The 16,343-nt window shown below is 35.0% G+C and overlaps 1 protein-coding gene across 1 annotated transcript in view; it reads right to left on the minus strand.

Annotated features, from left to right (window-relative positions):
* The window catches only part of WDR70 (WD repeat domain 70), a gene marked incomplete at its 5' end in the record, with an annotated part of 54,970 nt that extends 49,986 nt beyond the window's left edge, over window positions 1-4,984 (minus strand). The window contains one exon of the mRNA XM_010024352.1: window positions 4,810-4,984. Within this exon, the coding sequence (XP_010022654.1) occupies window positions 4,810-4,984 (175 nt within the window). The remainder of the gene's footprint in view (window positions 1-4,809) is intronic.
* Window positions 4,985-16,343: the final 11,359 nt, after the last annotated feature.

The raw sequence follows: 16,343 nt of genomic DNA on the forward strand, positions 1-16,343 counted from the left end.
TTTTCTTAAAGGCATTTAAAAGACATCACTGTTTCTTACAAACTCTTCCTCCCCAACATCCTTATCAGTACTTTTGTATCACAGGTGCAATGATGTATCATAAAACATGTGATTTGTGGAACTGAGAAACATGATTAGGCTGCCATATCCAGGGAAGTTGTTTATACAGTCCTGCACTGAACAGGACAAGCTGGAGGGAAAATTCACGTAACACCTAGCATCATCAGGTGGTTCTGGAAGATCAAGCAAGGTTAACCAAGAAGTTTAGCTTTTTCACTCTAATAAATCCTGTTTGGAATCAATGAAAAACATATCGGCCCTTTCCTGTTTAGTGTGGAAAATGAGTGGAACATTTTGTTCATGAAAGAAATTTCAATCAATTCAAACTCAATACATTTTCACTCTACCTACCAAGTATATCGATAGTCTTTACAAAAATTACTTCAGTTTTCCCATATGTCTCTGAATGAGATACTCCCACTTCTACTCAGGAAAACTGGGCACAGAGGTTTACTGACTGCAAAACACAATTCATTCTTGATAATAAAGACTGGCTCTACAAATCAGCTTGTTCAGCAATACGTATTACTATTACCCTTGCAGAAATCTCTGAATGGCCAAGCACAGGCAAGATGAGAAATTTGAACGGCAGGTAAATTTAGTGGTTTTACAGCACTGCCCTGTAAATCAATAATTTTAAAGGTCCTGTCTTTCTTTGACCACTGAAACTCTCCGTATTTGCCAGACACTTCTCCATGTCTCAGAACATTTAAATTGAGAGTGTTATAATGTGTTATGTTATGATTGACTATCTCACACTATTGTTTCCACTATTCATTGGATGTTTGAAGGAAGTTATTCTTTATGTCCTTTGAAGCTGTTTCTTTAAGCCAAATTGACAGTGTTCATAATATTTCAAACGCGCTGACACATCATGCTGCTAATGTGCACTGTAAATGCACCTGCACAAGAACCTGAAAGAAAAAAGCATGCACTCACAAAATAACATACATGAGAAAATAACACAGATTTATGACAAAATGAAAAAAATCCTCTGGGGTAGGTGATCATGATCATGCTAAGGAAGTTTGCAGAAAGGCAAGGCAGAGCTGGAATGCATTTGGTTAACTTCATCGTTAGCAAGTTACCAATGTCAGTGTCAGGAAGACAAAAAAAAAGTCTTCCTCCAAAAGTTCCAAAAGTGTTTTTACTCTCACTACCTAACAGATGGGAGATTTGGAACTGCACCAAAAAAAAAGTGGAAGCCAAAAACTGAATAAAACACTCACGGTGTGCATTACTAGTCAGGACTAAAGAAAGGAATTGATCACATACCAAAAATCACTCGGTAGGCACAACAATAGAATTTTAAAAAAAGCAGATACTGAGGTGGCTTTAAGTGGCTTGGAAAAAGCAGCTAACTCATGACCCTAACAGCACTGCACCAGCTACCAGGAAGGAGAAAAACACCTGTTACAGCTGAACCCAGAACACTAACTTACACCAAACAGCTACTTTGACTACAGCAGGGATGATAAAACATGGAATAGAAAAGATTTTGTTTCTCTCTATTCTCTATTTCCTAACAATAAAAAAAATAATCAAGCAATTATTGAATAACATCATTCTGGACCAAGTTTTACTCTATGGAGCAGCAAACACAAGTAACACCACAGATCGGGTCATTTTTAATTTGTTTGCCCTTTGATTGACACATCAGTAGGATTCCTGTAGTCAGGTGTAAAGTTAGCAAATCATGACTGTAGCAGAGTAAACATGTAACAAACCATCAGAAACTATGGCTACAGCAGCAAGGAATGTTTCTGTGAGCTTCTGCCACCTTGTAAAGTGGTAAGCTCTTTGTGAACACCCAGACAAAGAATGGCTTCCTACCAGCACTGCACCAGTATGCCTTTCCCTAATGAGTGACCAGTTTGCTTTAGGAAAGGTCATTATGAGACCCTCCTTCCAATCGGGGTAGCTACTTCTGCCCTTAGTATTGCTGATTTCATGACCCTTCTCCTGTGAGAAAGCCGAAGCTTTACATTTTCACTGAAGCAAAGATAAACTTCCCTGTCCCTGAAATGGACTCTGTGTTTGACATGAGTTTTTACTTCTGTCAAAAATAAATGTGTCTAAAAACCTCCACAGACACCAGGATAATAAGCACGAGGGACAGTACGCAGTGTGAACAGGCAAAATAGGCCTTTATCAGATCAGCTCTGGCATGACAGTACAATCAACTAAGTTACAGTTAACTTTAAACACCTTGCTGAATCCCTCCTCCTTCCATGCATAGTCTAAAATAATGATGCCAGAATCATTCCTAACTGATTTGAGTATAAGAAATTATGGCAACTATTTTCTGCTTTCAAACACTAGTGATTTTTGTTACAGACTCAATACAGCCTTCTCAAGTTAAACACAAATGATGTCTTAATTTTGACTTAAAACAGAGCTGTACTGTAGTACAGAAAATCTGTGTATACAGTTCTAGATCTGTTCAAACAAAGTCAAATTATGTTTGCTGGATTAAAAAATTTCTTCTTTAAAAATCAGAAGTTAATATTTTACTATACATTTCTTCAAGCAGCTTAACCCTCACATCTTGATACTCCACTGCTTTACCCATTGTCCTCTGTTCGTACCCCCAAAACTGTACCACTTTATCATGACTTAGCATTTTCTTGTTTGCCTTTGCAAGTATCTCTGCATCCTGCCAGGCCAGTAACTGCCTTCACCATTCCAGTGCAGGATTCAATCCCACCCTCCTCTTTCTAAATCCTACTTGGAATACATGTTCCTTTTTACATAATTTATTTTTTTTACCCCTCTCCCACCTACCAAAGGTAAGATGATGTCTTTTTCTTTTTTAATTATTTCATCAAGATGTCTTTTGAAATACCTGATTTTAGCTATACACAGAGTTTTCTACATGGTACCAGCAGTTTTAGATAAGAATGACACTAGGGGGGAAAAAAAAAAAAAAGCAAACAATTGACACTGCTCCTTTTACACAAAATCTTCCACATTTCTTAATGATATCAACCAAAGCAAAGGCAAAATTCTTTAGACTTTAAAAATAGAAATCCAAGGAAACTACCAACTTCATTTCCTCTAGGAAATCACTTTAGTCTTGCATTGTTATACAGCAGTCACGAGCTGGAAATTACACAAAATGCACAGGATATATCTTCATATTATTCATAATCACCTTAAACTGCACTCAATCAGCATTGCAATATGTCACCTTATAGACATGCAAAAGTTCAAAAAGAAAAGCACATGAAAAAGCACACTACCAAGAGCACTATTGTTAAAGCTACACCAGAAAGTTTAATATTTCAATACTGTGTATGTTAAAATAAACAACATACACAGGTGATGAAAGCCAGTCTCTGAAAAATTTATTATCCTGTTAGAAGAAGTTTACACTTCGAATGAATTCTCAAGCTTCATGCCATTAGGAAGTTTTACTGGGTTTATAGTGGAAATAAAAACAGAAATAAAAATAGACGATGATCCCAAAATACAGGCTGTACTTTGAATATGGTCAACAGGCTTTCTTTTCCCTTTTACATCTATAGATTTCCTCTTGCCTCAAGCAATCAAATTTTATTCAATCTTCAAGAAACGTTCTTCAAATTGCCCGTTTTCCATTTTATCAAATGTTTTGAAAGATGAAGTAGAACAGACTTTCGTAACTTCTTCATTATTATTTCCCTAAAGCCATCCTATTGGTACAGCTTTCAAAAATTTATGATGCCAGTTTGAGTCAAATGATTCTGCCCTACCCCCAACCTTAACTTCCTATCTGTAATCTTACTTCAGCTTCCAAACCAACTGACCCTAACCTCACTTCCTCCTCCTAAGCATGCCATAAGTACTTATCCCATCGAAGTGGAAAGGACTGGGCATCAATTCTTTGGGTAAGATGGTCATAAAGGAGATAGAGATGACTTTTAGGATGATGTATTTTAAAAGTAGTAAAGCTTTACCGTGTGCATTTGGACTTGACATTACAAAATTGAACTCTTGGAACAGGACTGGTTTGTAAACCACACTACACAAAGCAACAGAGAGCACTGACTGCTCTCAGCTTTGAATTACGAAGTAGTAGCAAGAATTGTACATTTTCTTTGCCAGTTAGATTTTTAACTACTGGAAATTTAATTTCAAGTTCAATACGAACATCAGAAATTACAGAGTATATTTCGTAATCTAAAAGAATGTAAAATAGTTCCCATTCTGACTCTGATCACACTGCATTTACATAAATTGTACAAATTTGCCACAGTGTTAATGTTTACACATTGGACAATGTATCATTCGGCATTTAATGCACAGCATTACCCCTTTCCTCTCCCACTTGGATGCTATTCCCCTTTGGCTATTGTCTGGATTAATAATTGATTCCAGTATGAAGTTTTATGAGTTACTGCTTAATGTAGTCAGTAAATCAAAATATGGAAGTATATATTTTTAATTACATTAGAAGAAGAAATTACAGCTTTTTTCACAAGCATCATGCAGAATCATAGAATCACAGAATAGTTTGGGGTGGAAGGGACGTTCAAAGGTCATCTAGTCCAACGCACTGCAATGAGCAATGACATCCCCAACTACACCCACCTTCAATGAATAATATTCTAAATATAGTAAGTAGCCAACTTTTTTTTTTTCTTTTACTGTAAGTTATTTAGGTTTTTGAGAAGAAATTAAAATATAAGTATAGAAGTACCAAAATTGATTCAACATTCATCACCTAGTATATTAGAAGCATACACTGGTCTCAAATACTTGACTTACAGTCATATTCCCATCCCAGATCTGGATGGAGCCATCTTGACAGCCAGCTGCGATAAGTTTACCATCTCTGCTGTACGTGCAACTTGTAGGAATCACTCGTTTGCCTTGAATTGATCGTGGTTTAAATACACTTTTGTGCTTTTTTTCATTGTTAATATCCCATGTCCTCACAGTTCTACAAAAAGGTTCAAATAAAGAGTTGTTTTAGATAAAGTCAATACACATCAAATAAATTCTTCTTGTGACATAATCAAACACCTTTTTTAAGCGTAAATGGCATATTATATTGTTCAAATAAAGTTGTAAAGCATTTACAGCATTTAATATATGGTACGGCAGTCATGAAACTAATGTGACAAGTAAGAAAAACATTTACAAACATGCATATGAAGAGAGAGAGAGAGATCAGTTCTTCCCAAACTGTCATGTAAATACATAAAATTATTTGCATCTGGACAAATTACCAAAGGTTAATACACAGGTACAACAGAATCTCCACTGTCACTGGAAATCAAGACGATGAAAGTCCTTTACAAGAACGAAGACTTCAGGAAACTGGCATGAATGATTACACGAATTCATTAACTGAACAGATTGTCTTAATTGTTGTGACATGACAAAACTGACAAACCTGCTTTTAACTGGCAGCACTACATACTGGCTGGTTCTTCAGACTTTATTTTAAATAACTATTTTAAAGACATTTCTTTATTTTAGAGAGATATTTTAAAAATTTAACTGCACTATTATTGTAGTCCTCCTCCACTAATCCAAGCTTCTTAGAGTTCTGTTGTAAGTGTTCTTCAAATACTTCACAAAGACTTAATTATGTAATATTGTTTTTTCAAGTTCAGTTTTTCCCACATTATTAGGAAAATAAATACATCATTTTTATTTTCGATGTAAAAGGAGTATCTGCCTGGATGTTCAATGTTTCTTAGATATACAAAAACACCCAACTGAGAACTAGAACACTGAGATACAGGTGGACTCTTTAAACTGTCTTAGATACAAATGTTTTCTATCCATTTAATATGTTGAATTCTTTCCAGATAAAAATTCAAAACTCTTCTGGCATCTAATGCAGAGAAGAGTTTCAGGATTTGGCAAAGGAAGGAAGATCATTAATTTAGAAAGAAAAAAGTTCTAAGTTCTCAAGACAACCTCACTTGTTTAGACTATACAAACAGTGCCTGTGATCCAACAGCACGTAATTCACTGGTCTCTAGCTAAGCAAATACCGTTTTAACAAAGGCTGCCCTTTCCCCAAAAGAAGACAAGACACCACAGCATAACATTGGGAACTTCCACCAAAGATGTAAGACTAGACAGGCTACAGAGTTGACACACTTAATTCTAGGATAAAAAACAAAACAAAACAAAACCAAAAATAAACAAACAAAAAAAAAAAAGAAAACACAAGAAAATGAGCTTACAAATGGCTCACAGAAGATACATTGAATCACATATTTAATAACGGTAATGAGAAATCAGACATCATATTGAAATGCATCTCATAATACCATGGACGATTTCAACTTACCGGATGAATTAATCAGCCCATGGTTTCTGACTGAATCACTATCAACCAAAACATTAGGAGTAATCTATAAATTTTATGTTTTACATTTTCCTTCAGACCACTGGTGCACTAGAAACGTAAGGATCGCTAAGAGACATCACTCTAAGAACCTCCATTACACAATCTGACATAAACTAGTTTGTTCTGATATCCCCCTCAGTTACAACTGAGAACCCCGTCTCTTCTTTCAGCAGGCACTTTGCTGCTTTCCCCTAGTCTGGTGTTTACAGTTCAAACTTTTTCCAGACTCTTAAAAAATAACACCTAATCCCACCTTTAAAATTTAATTTCTCTCATTCTAGCCAAAAGGAAAGTAGAAGAACAAGAAAGGAAGCACAGAAATCTAAACAATTTACCTTCAGGGACTATGTTTTTAAACATGCAATATGACAAAAAAAATGCTAACTAAGGCTGCCTCTGTATTCTCTCTCCCCTTCTGCTACAGGTCCTGAGTCACCCTACCATACCCCAGCCAACTTGAAGAGCACAATTTGGAATTATGCCCCTTTTTTGTTTGTTGGTTTTTTGTTTTGTTTGTTTGTTTGGGGGGTTTTTTGTTGGGTTTTTTTTTGTTTTGTTTTGGTTTTTTTACAGAATATTTTATACCATTTAGTGATTCTTCCTCCACCTTAGGCTTAAGGCCAGGTTGGACGGGGTTTTGAGCAATCTGGTCTAGTGGAAGGTGTTCCTGCCTATGGCAGAGGGTCGGAACTAGATGGTCTTTGGAGTACCTTCTAACCCAAACCATTCTATGATTCTGTGATAAAAAAAACCACCCTGAGATTGTATTATAGATGTCCCATTTTCACTTCCTAACCTACTATGAGTCCAATCTAATGTTTCTATTGAAACAAATAAGAACTTTAACCCAAGGATCAATCAGATCATTTCTGGAAGACCCATTTTGGTCAAAAAAACCCCACAAACATCTTACAAAGAATATCTCCTAGACCTAAACAAGTGTGGGATAAAAAACAACGTTGTTTTATGCTCTACGCTGCAGCATTTAGCAGAAGTATAATACTATCTGTTGATAGGTATAACCAAAAAATTTTTGAACTCTACTGAAAACAAAATGAAAATAATTCCTGAACAAAGCTTTTTCCACCTGAAAATAAATTATATTTAACAAAAGTTTGGTCTTTAATAAAAACATATAGGGACTTCTTATTTCTTAAACTATTTTTTAAACTATCCCTTCAACACAGATTGTTCTTTCATCACATCCAATTTTAACATGCTGAATGATAGGCACAGCCACATAAATTTTTTGATTTCTCTCTCATAAATATCTTTTCAAAGAAAACTTCCATGAAAAAGGCTTTACATACACCAGTTTAAATTTAAACTTTTTAATGGTAATTCCACATCTGCAAGACAGATTTCGTAAAGTTCTTGTATTTCCCAAGAGCAATTTAAAGCAACTTAGAAAAGGATGGAAATACTCTTCTGCAAAGGCAATGTGGATATTTTCGTGACCACTGAGAAGGTAAATGACCCATAAGAAAAAACTAATTTAATTACTGGGGTTTTGAGGAGAAAATGTGTTGGGTTTTTTCCTTGCAAATAGTTTTTCTTGCCCCACCCCTTTTTTATGATGTTTTTCATGATGTTGCTAACTCAAAATTTCTAAAAAAATAAAAATAAAAATTGACAATGCTGCTGTATTACACAATCTGCCAAAAACCAAGCAGTGAACCAGTTCAAACACTGAAAGTCTGAGCTGTCAAATACCACTAAGCTTCTCTTCCTGTCCCATCTCCTCTGTTTCTACTGGACCGCAAGAGTCTCTTGCACAATAAAAAATGCTATTGGTATTTAATATAGTGTTAATGTTGTCTATTATTATGTCTGGTTTTATGACACCTAAAATACAAAAAAGAAACAGAATACACTACTGCTAAAAGTGCAGGTCAAACTTAATGTCATATCTAGTAATTATATTATGATACTTATCTTTGTAATATATTATAATATAAGTAAAATCATAACTATAGAAGGAACTGCCCAAAAAATTGACACAACTTCATACTTTTAAACAATTCTTCAGCTTCTATTACTTAAATAATCCCTATACATAAAAACCAAACAGAAATGTCAACAGATAAAATATTTCACCAGAGTAAGAAACAAACAAAAACATCAAAATCATCTTTTATGTGATATGCAGCAAATGAATGATATGAAGCAACTATGAAACTATGTTTTTCCATATTCCCAAATAAAACCAGTAACCCTTTTTTGACTGAAGTAATACAACCATTTGGGTAACTATAGCTGAATTATAATTACTAGTTTGGGGAAAAAATGTAAGACTAAATGCTACCAACAATGAATGGGAACTACGTCCATCGTCCAGTCCAAATGAATTAAAAAGCAACCAACTCCAAACTGGAATGACACAGGTACATCTTAGAGAGCATGAATAACAGACATCCTGAATTACTAAGCAAAAATCTGGCTGCTGGCTAATATATGCAAGACTTGAGGAAAACTGAATCAGAAAAAAGAGACAGAGAAGAACTACGAACTAAGTGCGCTAAGGAACCAGAACTCCTAATGGAGGCCAGGAAGAAGAGCATAGGTAGAAAGAGACTGGATCAATAGGAGAATAAAATCAAATAACAGAAAATAACAGTTATAATGTCATACCAGATTTGGCATGATTGCTTTCAAGTCAACTGTGCAGCACGTTCATGAGAGGAAAACAGCAGAAGCACCAGCAAATACTACCAAGTTAGGACATACGATCACTTCTGGCTGAGGAACTGGCTAACAGATGCATTTAGATACAAAAAGTTACCTATCAATATGTTTATATAACCCCCATCAGGTTATAAAGAACACAGAGTTGTAAAGACATTAGAATACTTGACAACAAAACGAGCATCTTACTCATGGCATAAGAAGTCTGTTTTCATTGAAATGGAAAGCTCACAAGCTTTCCAGACTGAGTATTTTTTGTGGGGGTTTTTTTTCCCACCAAGATTAAACCACTGGTCAGGTTAACAATACAAAAAGGCATTCTTCAAAAGGCTAAAAATTTAAAGAGTAGCAACAAACTTCATAGAAGTAAGCTGGTAATTAACTTAATACAAATCTTACCAATTTAACATTGACACATATCATCCAAGCAGAACTCAGATGTAGAAATTACTTGCTTGAGTTATTCAGCCATCCAGTTCCTACCTTCCTTAAAGTTATGAGTAGGAGAAAAGAATCTCTTCAGTGCTTACAATTAAGTATGCCCTTGACCACGCAGTGATGAACCAGGGGACATCATCTATGCACTTCTTTCTTGCTTCAGTTTTTGCATTAGAGGAAAAGTGTCCATAAAGAACATAAGCAGAGCTGGAGATAGAACTAATGTACAAAGCAAGTCAATATGAAAAGACTCTTTTTTCTATATAATTCTTTGAATCAGTAGATCCTATACATAAAGTTACACTGTATTTGCAAATGAATTACATATCTATTTCAGCTACTCCCTTTTAAGGGAATGTCCAAAGTGACCAAAAAAATACCCTGTGGTATTTTTCACACTTCTTTTTAAAGTATATTTCAAAACCTAAAAATTCCTCCAAAGTATTCGCAGATCAGCTTATCAAAATGATCAACTCCAAAATCCATCATTCTGAGAGTCAACAATTATAGCAGACCTATTTCGCACATCACATTGGCAGAAAGATGGAATGACAAAACGTAACAGAAAAATAATCCTGCATTTTAAATGCTGACATTTATCAACTATCAACAGCAGCTGTTAAATCAAATCACAAGGAAGAGCATCCAGTCACACAAACGGGAAGATTTCAGAATGAAACATAAAAGAAATTCTGAGATCATGCTCTAGACTTTTTTTTCTCCTTGTGAATTCCCACTGAACTATACTGAGCAATGCAGAATTCAGATAAACACCTTGCTGTCTCTAGTCTTTAACTTCAACGATACTGAACGCTTTAATTCAAACCAGTATGTTTCACCTGAAACTTTTACAAGACATTTTTCACTTTCTAAAAGGATTTTTATACATGGCTTCCTCAAAAGGCTCTCAAACTTTAAACTACACTCGCTCTCATATCTGAGAAAATACATTTGTTTTCTTATAACTGATATGTTTTGCTAAATATATGTATCTTGAATTAGTTATTTGTAAATCAAGTGTTCTTACATAATTAAAACCAGGTAGAAAACATGTAACATGAAATACATTTTACTAACATGAGTATATCACCAATCTGCTCAGAACATAATCACTATTCTGGAAGACAGTATAACATATTAAAATATAAATCACATACAGAAAGCTCAAGGGTAAGTTAGAAAATTTTGATTAAAAACAAAATAACAACATTACTATATGGCTTTTCCATTAACAATTACGGAAAAGTTCCAAAGTAGTTACTCATGCTTAGCTGAGTTTTCCTCACATCAAAACAAATATTCTGAACATAAGTAAAATAAAAGGTTTGGTGGGAGAAACTTCACAACCTCAAAAGATATAAAAATAAGCATTATGGGAATGACCATACAAGTAGGAGGCAAAAAAAGTGAGAAGGAATATGAAAGTGAAAAACAGATGAATTGTGGAAAACCAAAAAAGGTTAACTAAGCAAACTGCTGGAGAGAAAGCAGTAGTTGAGGTTATGCAATTATTATGCTAGTAAAAGTCTGTACTTCTAAGGGAGGATGCTTACGATTCCACATACATGTTATATTCAGTGCTGCTTAGAATACAGAAAAAAATAGAAGAAATCTAAAAATCAGTGATTGCATTCTGAAGACAGGATAACTGCTGGGGGGGTGAGTGGGAGGAACAAACACCACCATCCCCAAAACAAAACAAACAGCTTCAAGAACCAATGCACAAGAATAAATTACATAAAAGGAAAATGATGTTAAGTAATGCTGCAGATAAAACTGAGAGAAGAATGCACGGCACTGAGCATTTAAATTCTGTAGAAGATAAATCTGAAGACAAATCACTGTGTCATTAAAAAGATGATACAAACATGCCCCAGATCACTTTTTAGATTCTCAAAAGGGTGATACAGAAAATGGCTTCTTCAGACTAAGAAAATGGTCTTCAAATTTTATTTAAAGCAGTTGCAAAGCTCATGGGTTAGTAAAAAAATAATTCATATAGGTATTCCAAACTGTGTGGGTGTGATGGTTTCTTCCTTAAAGAATTTTTTCTCAGGTTTAACTCAAGGTAATTACAATGAATTGTCTGTTTGACAAAACTTCTACCGTAGGCCAATGTACAAGCAAAAATTGAACATACTCACTGTGACAGAATTCCTATAAGCCTTTCTCCCTTGGTATTTCCTTTAATATTAAGGTATTTCATTTTTTATTTCCCTAAAACACTGACTATATTTGATTGCATTAGTGATGAGCATTTGGGCAATTAGATTGCACTAAACAGAAAGAAAAAAAGCTTGTTAGTTTTTAATTAATTTCTCGCCAGCACTGATAGCTAATTTGCTTTGTTTCTTGTTAATGAAGTCTTCACACAAAAATCTGACTGAAGTAATAAGCTGTTTTTCTTTGCATCAAGCATTAGGTTGGCAATCATGGATGTCTGCACCAAAGCATATCACTTCTCCAGTTCAAATCAGCAAACTATCTAATCAAGTCTTCAGAAAACCATCTATAGAGTAGGTTAGAGAATCATCCCTTTAAGACCTTTTCATCTGAAGAGTAAAATGTTCAGTGACTTTAATGAAGTATATCAAGCTCTGTAAAGAGTGAATATGCTTTGAATTAATAATAATTCAAACTCTGTGTTAATGCCATGCTATTAAAAAAACCTGACCACTGATATCTTACTGAGACTATGTAGCACTTCACACACAAGGAGTCCTTCATTTACTATTCCAGCAAGATCTAACTTCAATATTATTATTTCTATACAGAATATTAGATGGATTACAGTTATTATGTGACTCATTTCTGAAAATTGTGACAGTAAGAGAAGGTACAATTTTATGTCACTTTCCAAATGGGGCAAGGTAGCCAGAAACTGAGATCTCATCTCCCACTTAGTGAAAAGCGGGATGTAATCAATCTCCCTATGTGGTACCTCTGACCAAGATGAAAGGGGAAGACTTCTGATAAAGAACATCTTGACAGTTCGGGTTACTGTCACCTGCATGAACTGAAATGACTCAAGGGCAGTCTTGCATGATACTGCAAAAGCAGAAAGAGTAAATCACTAGGAAAACAGGATGCTTTCTAAAAAGGTGATTAGTCATGGCTATAAAATAATTAAGACTCATTTGGATCTCAGTTTCTTCTTCACTCCAGTAAATAACTTAGATTGGAAATAACACTTAGCAGAACTCATTAAACCAGTGAAAAATTAACTGACATTAAATTAAAGCAGTGAAGCAATTAAAAGCTCTCTGAAGTAACACCTCAGATCATCCTATATACATGACAATTAGCTTTAATTGTTTTTGCTGCTGTCTTAGATCTCGCAGCCACACTTCTGCTGTTGCATTCGCAAGGAACTGAAATCTAACAGAGATAAGTAACAGAAAAGAGCAAATTATAAGTCTTACATGTATTTTGGTTAAGTTACAGAATCTATTCTAAACAATGCAAAGTTTGACTCAGCTGTACAGATTAACTATGCACTGTGGGCTACAGAAGATTTCAAAAGTAAGTTTTACTTCGTATTCATGTGTGAAGTAACAATCTTTGTATGTTGTAGTACAATCTCCATAAAAACCTATGAAAGACTTAAAAAGACCAGGCCAAACTGCAGCACATAAAGTGTAAGTAAATACAAATTTATGTATCTATAGTACCTTCTGGAAGACACAACGAAGTGTAAGACACTTCTACTCCCAAAAACTCAAAAAGGAAGACACCATTTTTTGCAGAGAAGAAATGTGGTTCTTAGATCTCCAAAGAGTCATGATAGAATCCCATTCTCTATGAGTAACAACACAGAGCACCATTTCTTTATGTTTCTGCTCACATCTTAATATTGTGTTTCTGCTCATATCTTAATACTGCTGCTCCTGAAGAAGCCCTTGTATTTCTTTCTGTCTTTTGGGTAAGGTTAAATGCCTAAAGCTAAAGGCTAGTGGATTCTGAAGATGAAAACTAAGGGCTTATGCTCCCTTATCAGTTATGGTCTTTATATGGGGGAAATACTGTTTTGCTGGAGTTGAAAACATGTAGATTTAAAAACAGTACAAGCAGGACATAAACAAATAAGAAAGTATTTTTAACAATCTGTTAAGAATCTGGGTGTTTGGTTGTTTTCTTTTTAAATGAAAAGACCAGAGAATTTACTTGGTTCACAGATCAAAGAATTTTTAAAAAGAAAAGAAAAAGAAAAAAAAAAAAAAAAAAGAAAAAGAAAAGAAGAAAAAAAATCAAGTATCTCTAGAGTATGGACATGCTACTTTGTTGCACTCTAGCTTTCTGTGTGCCTGAAGCCCTGAAATTTCAGCCTGTTCAGAAATTCACCTTTTAGTTCACTGCACAGCCTGCTGCTACCTGAGCAACCTGGTCTAAGTCGGCCTCACGTGAAGCAGGGGATCAAAACATATGACCTCCAGATGTTCTCTTCAACCTAAGTCATTCTGTGACTCTAGACAAGTTGAAAGGGGGCTTTACAGTGCATTTAGAGTATATGAATGTTCTTGGCTGGGACTCACAATTCTTGTATCTCAAATCCTATGAACCAACATAAATCTGTTCAAAAGCTACTAAGACTAGAACCAAGTCCAAAATCACAACACAGGCATACAAATAGCATCAATATCACAGACTTTAAGAGCTACTGGGAGATATACATATATTGGGAATTTGGCCCCTTAAACAGTTTCATTGCTCCCGGTACCCTCAATTTTGTGGAAAGGTAACACAGCTTTTATAAGTGCACGAGATGCCAAAACCTCCTCTTGCACATACCCATGACTGGGTGTTTAGACCCACAAGCTCCTGATGATTTTACACAGTCCAGCATAGACATTCCTAAACTGACATTCAGTTCCTTCCATTGAAAAAGTTGAACCATCTTGTTTGAAAGCGTGCAGCAGAACAGTCAGTGTCAGAAGCTTACCAGCTACTTTCATCCTTTGGTTAAATCATGTTAAGTTAGTATACTAAGTTACAAAACTAGTTCATTTCCAAATGGAGGGAGGGAAAAAAAAAAAGTATTTTCATGTCATATCTGCTGTTTGCACATGACCAGCATGAACAGCTTCACCTCTTTACTGAAATCACTGCATTTATACACACCCCAGATACATGAAGATATATGCGTATTTCAGACTACTGTGAAACATAAATTATTATTTTATGATCCATTATCACTGGGTGATTCCTTAGCTTTTCACATGTGGGTTGTTTCTCTGTCTTATACTGACAAACAGAATGAACTTCCCCTATTTCACATACGATAACTTGGAAGGTCTGCATAACATGAAATTCTAAATTTACCATTTCAGAATTTAAAAAACTCAGATCTGATCTATTCTTGGGAATCTCAAAATTAAATTGGAAGATGAAAGCAAAATGCTTAACTAAAAAGGTAGTCTTCAGAAAAGCTGGTGTTTATAGGAGCTGCAATGTAAAGACTACTCGATTAATCAATTTAATTTCAACAATGCTATGTGGAAGGTAGAGTTTAGTTCCTGTCTATGTGCATAAATGCATCTGGGTTTTAACATAAAAGCCATTTCACAGTGTTTAGGGACAAAGCACAAGCCAAATTCGTTTCCGCAGAGCCATGGACAATAGCAAGACTTGCTTAAATAAATAAAGAAAAAGAACTAGCACAATTTTGCATGCTTTGATACCCCATTTTCTCTACATTGCAACAAGTTTTCCTTTTGTTTCAAATTTTTAGTTCTTAACATAATCTACCTGAAACTGAGCTCTTTAAAAATTAAATTATGCAGTACAAGTGTCAGTTGAAAAAGCTCTCCAATGCAAGGTCTTACAACTGACTGCATTTTTTTTATTGCATCAGCTAACATTTTATTCAAGAAAAACTTCAGAAAAATATTAATATAAACATACATAGTTTATGAAGACGAAAATAGCTTTACTAACCCTTTTGTAAACATACAGCTTTCAGCAAAGGCCAGCACAGTCATTATTCAAACTCCTCTTAACCAGGCCTGCTCCTTTGCTGTGCTCTCTTAATCAGCTCTGCACTGCATATATATCTATAAATAGATAAGTTAGTCTAGGAAAAGCCATTTTTATGTATCTAGAGTGGACTTCACACCTTGAGACATGTCAAGACAAAAAGCAAACTACTATGCCAGTGCAGTGCAAATTACTATACACTTGTGAGTTATCAGCAATTTCTTGACGAAGGGACATGTATTATGAACAAGTCTCCAGAAGTGATTTTTCCAAAGACTTAAAATTTTGACTCATCAGGGGAGATTTTCACAGGAGCAACATTACCCCTAATCAACCGCAGTACTCCCTCTCCCTGAAAAACACCACGCTCCTATGACACAGGATGAAAACTCGGGCGGTTACAGAGACAGAAGAAAGAAAAAAAGTCACCAGAACTTAACATAGTTGACACACATAATTCCTAAGCTTCATTATTTTAAACAGCTGAATTGCTATGGCTGAAATAAAAAACAAAGCATTAACTACTTGAGGATAGATACGGTGGATATACAAATCCTCCTGCATACTTGCTTTTCATAAATGCAAATTCTGCTTTACTTTTACCACATGCAACTCTTGAGAACACATTTTTACATAATTTGTATGGTATTTCAGTGTAGGTATTTAAGCAATAACTCTAGTAAAGAGAGTATCTAAGATACAAATAAACCAGGATTTTGTGGAAGCAAAAAGTACCATATCTTACACAGGTAAAAACTGAGAAAGACCCCCAAAACCTCGGTTACTGACAAGGAAGGGAAAAAGTCCATATATATATTAAAAAAAAAAAAAAAAA

The sequence above is a fragment of the Nestor notabilis genome, unplaced genomic scaffold, assembly GCF_000696875.1.
Source record: "Nestor notabilis isolate BGI_N333 unplaced genomic scaffold, ASM69687v1 scaffold3951, whole genome shotgun sequence".
NCBI lineage: Eukaryota > Metazoa > Chordata > Aves > Psittaciformes > Psittacidae > Nestor > Nestor notabilis.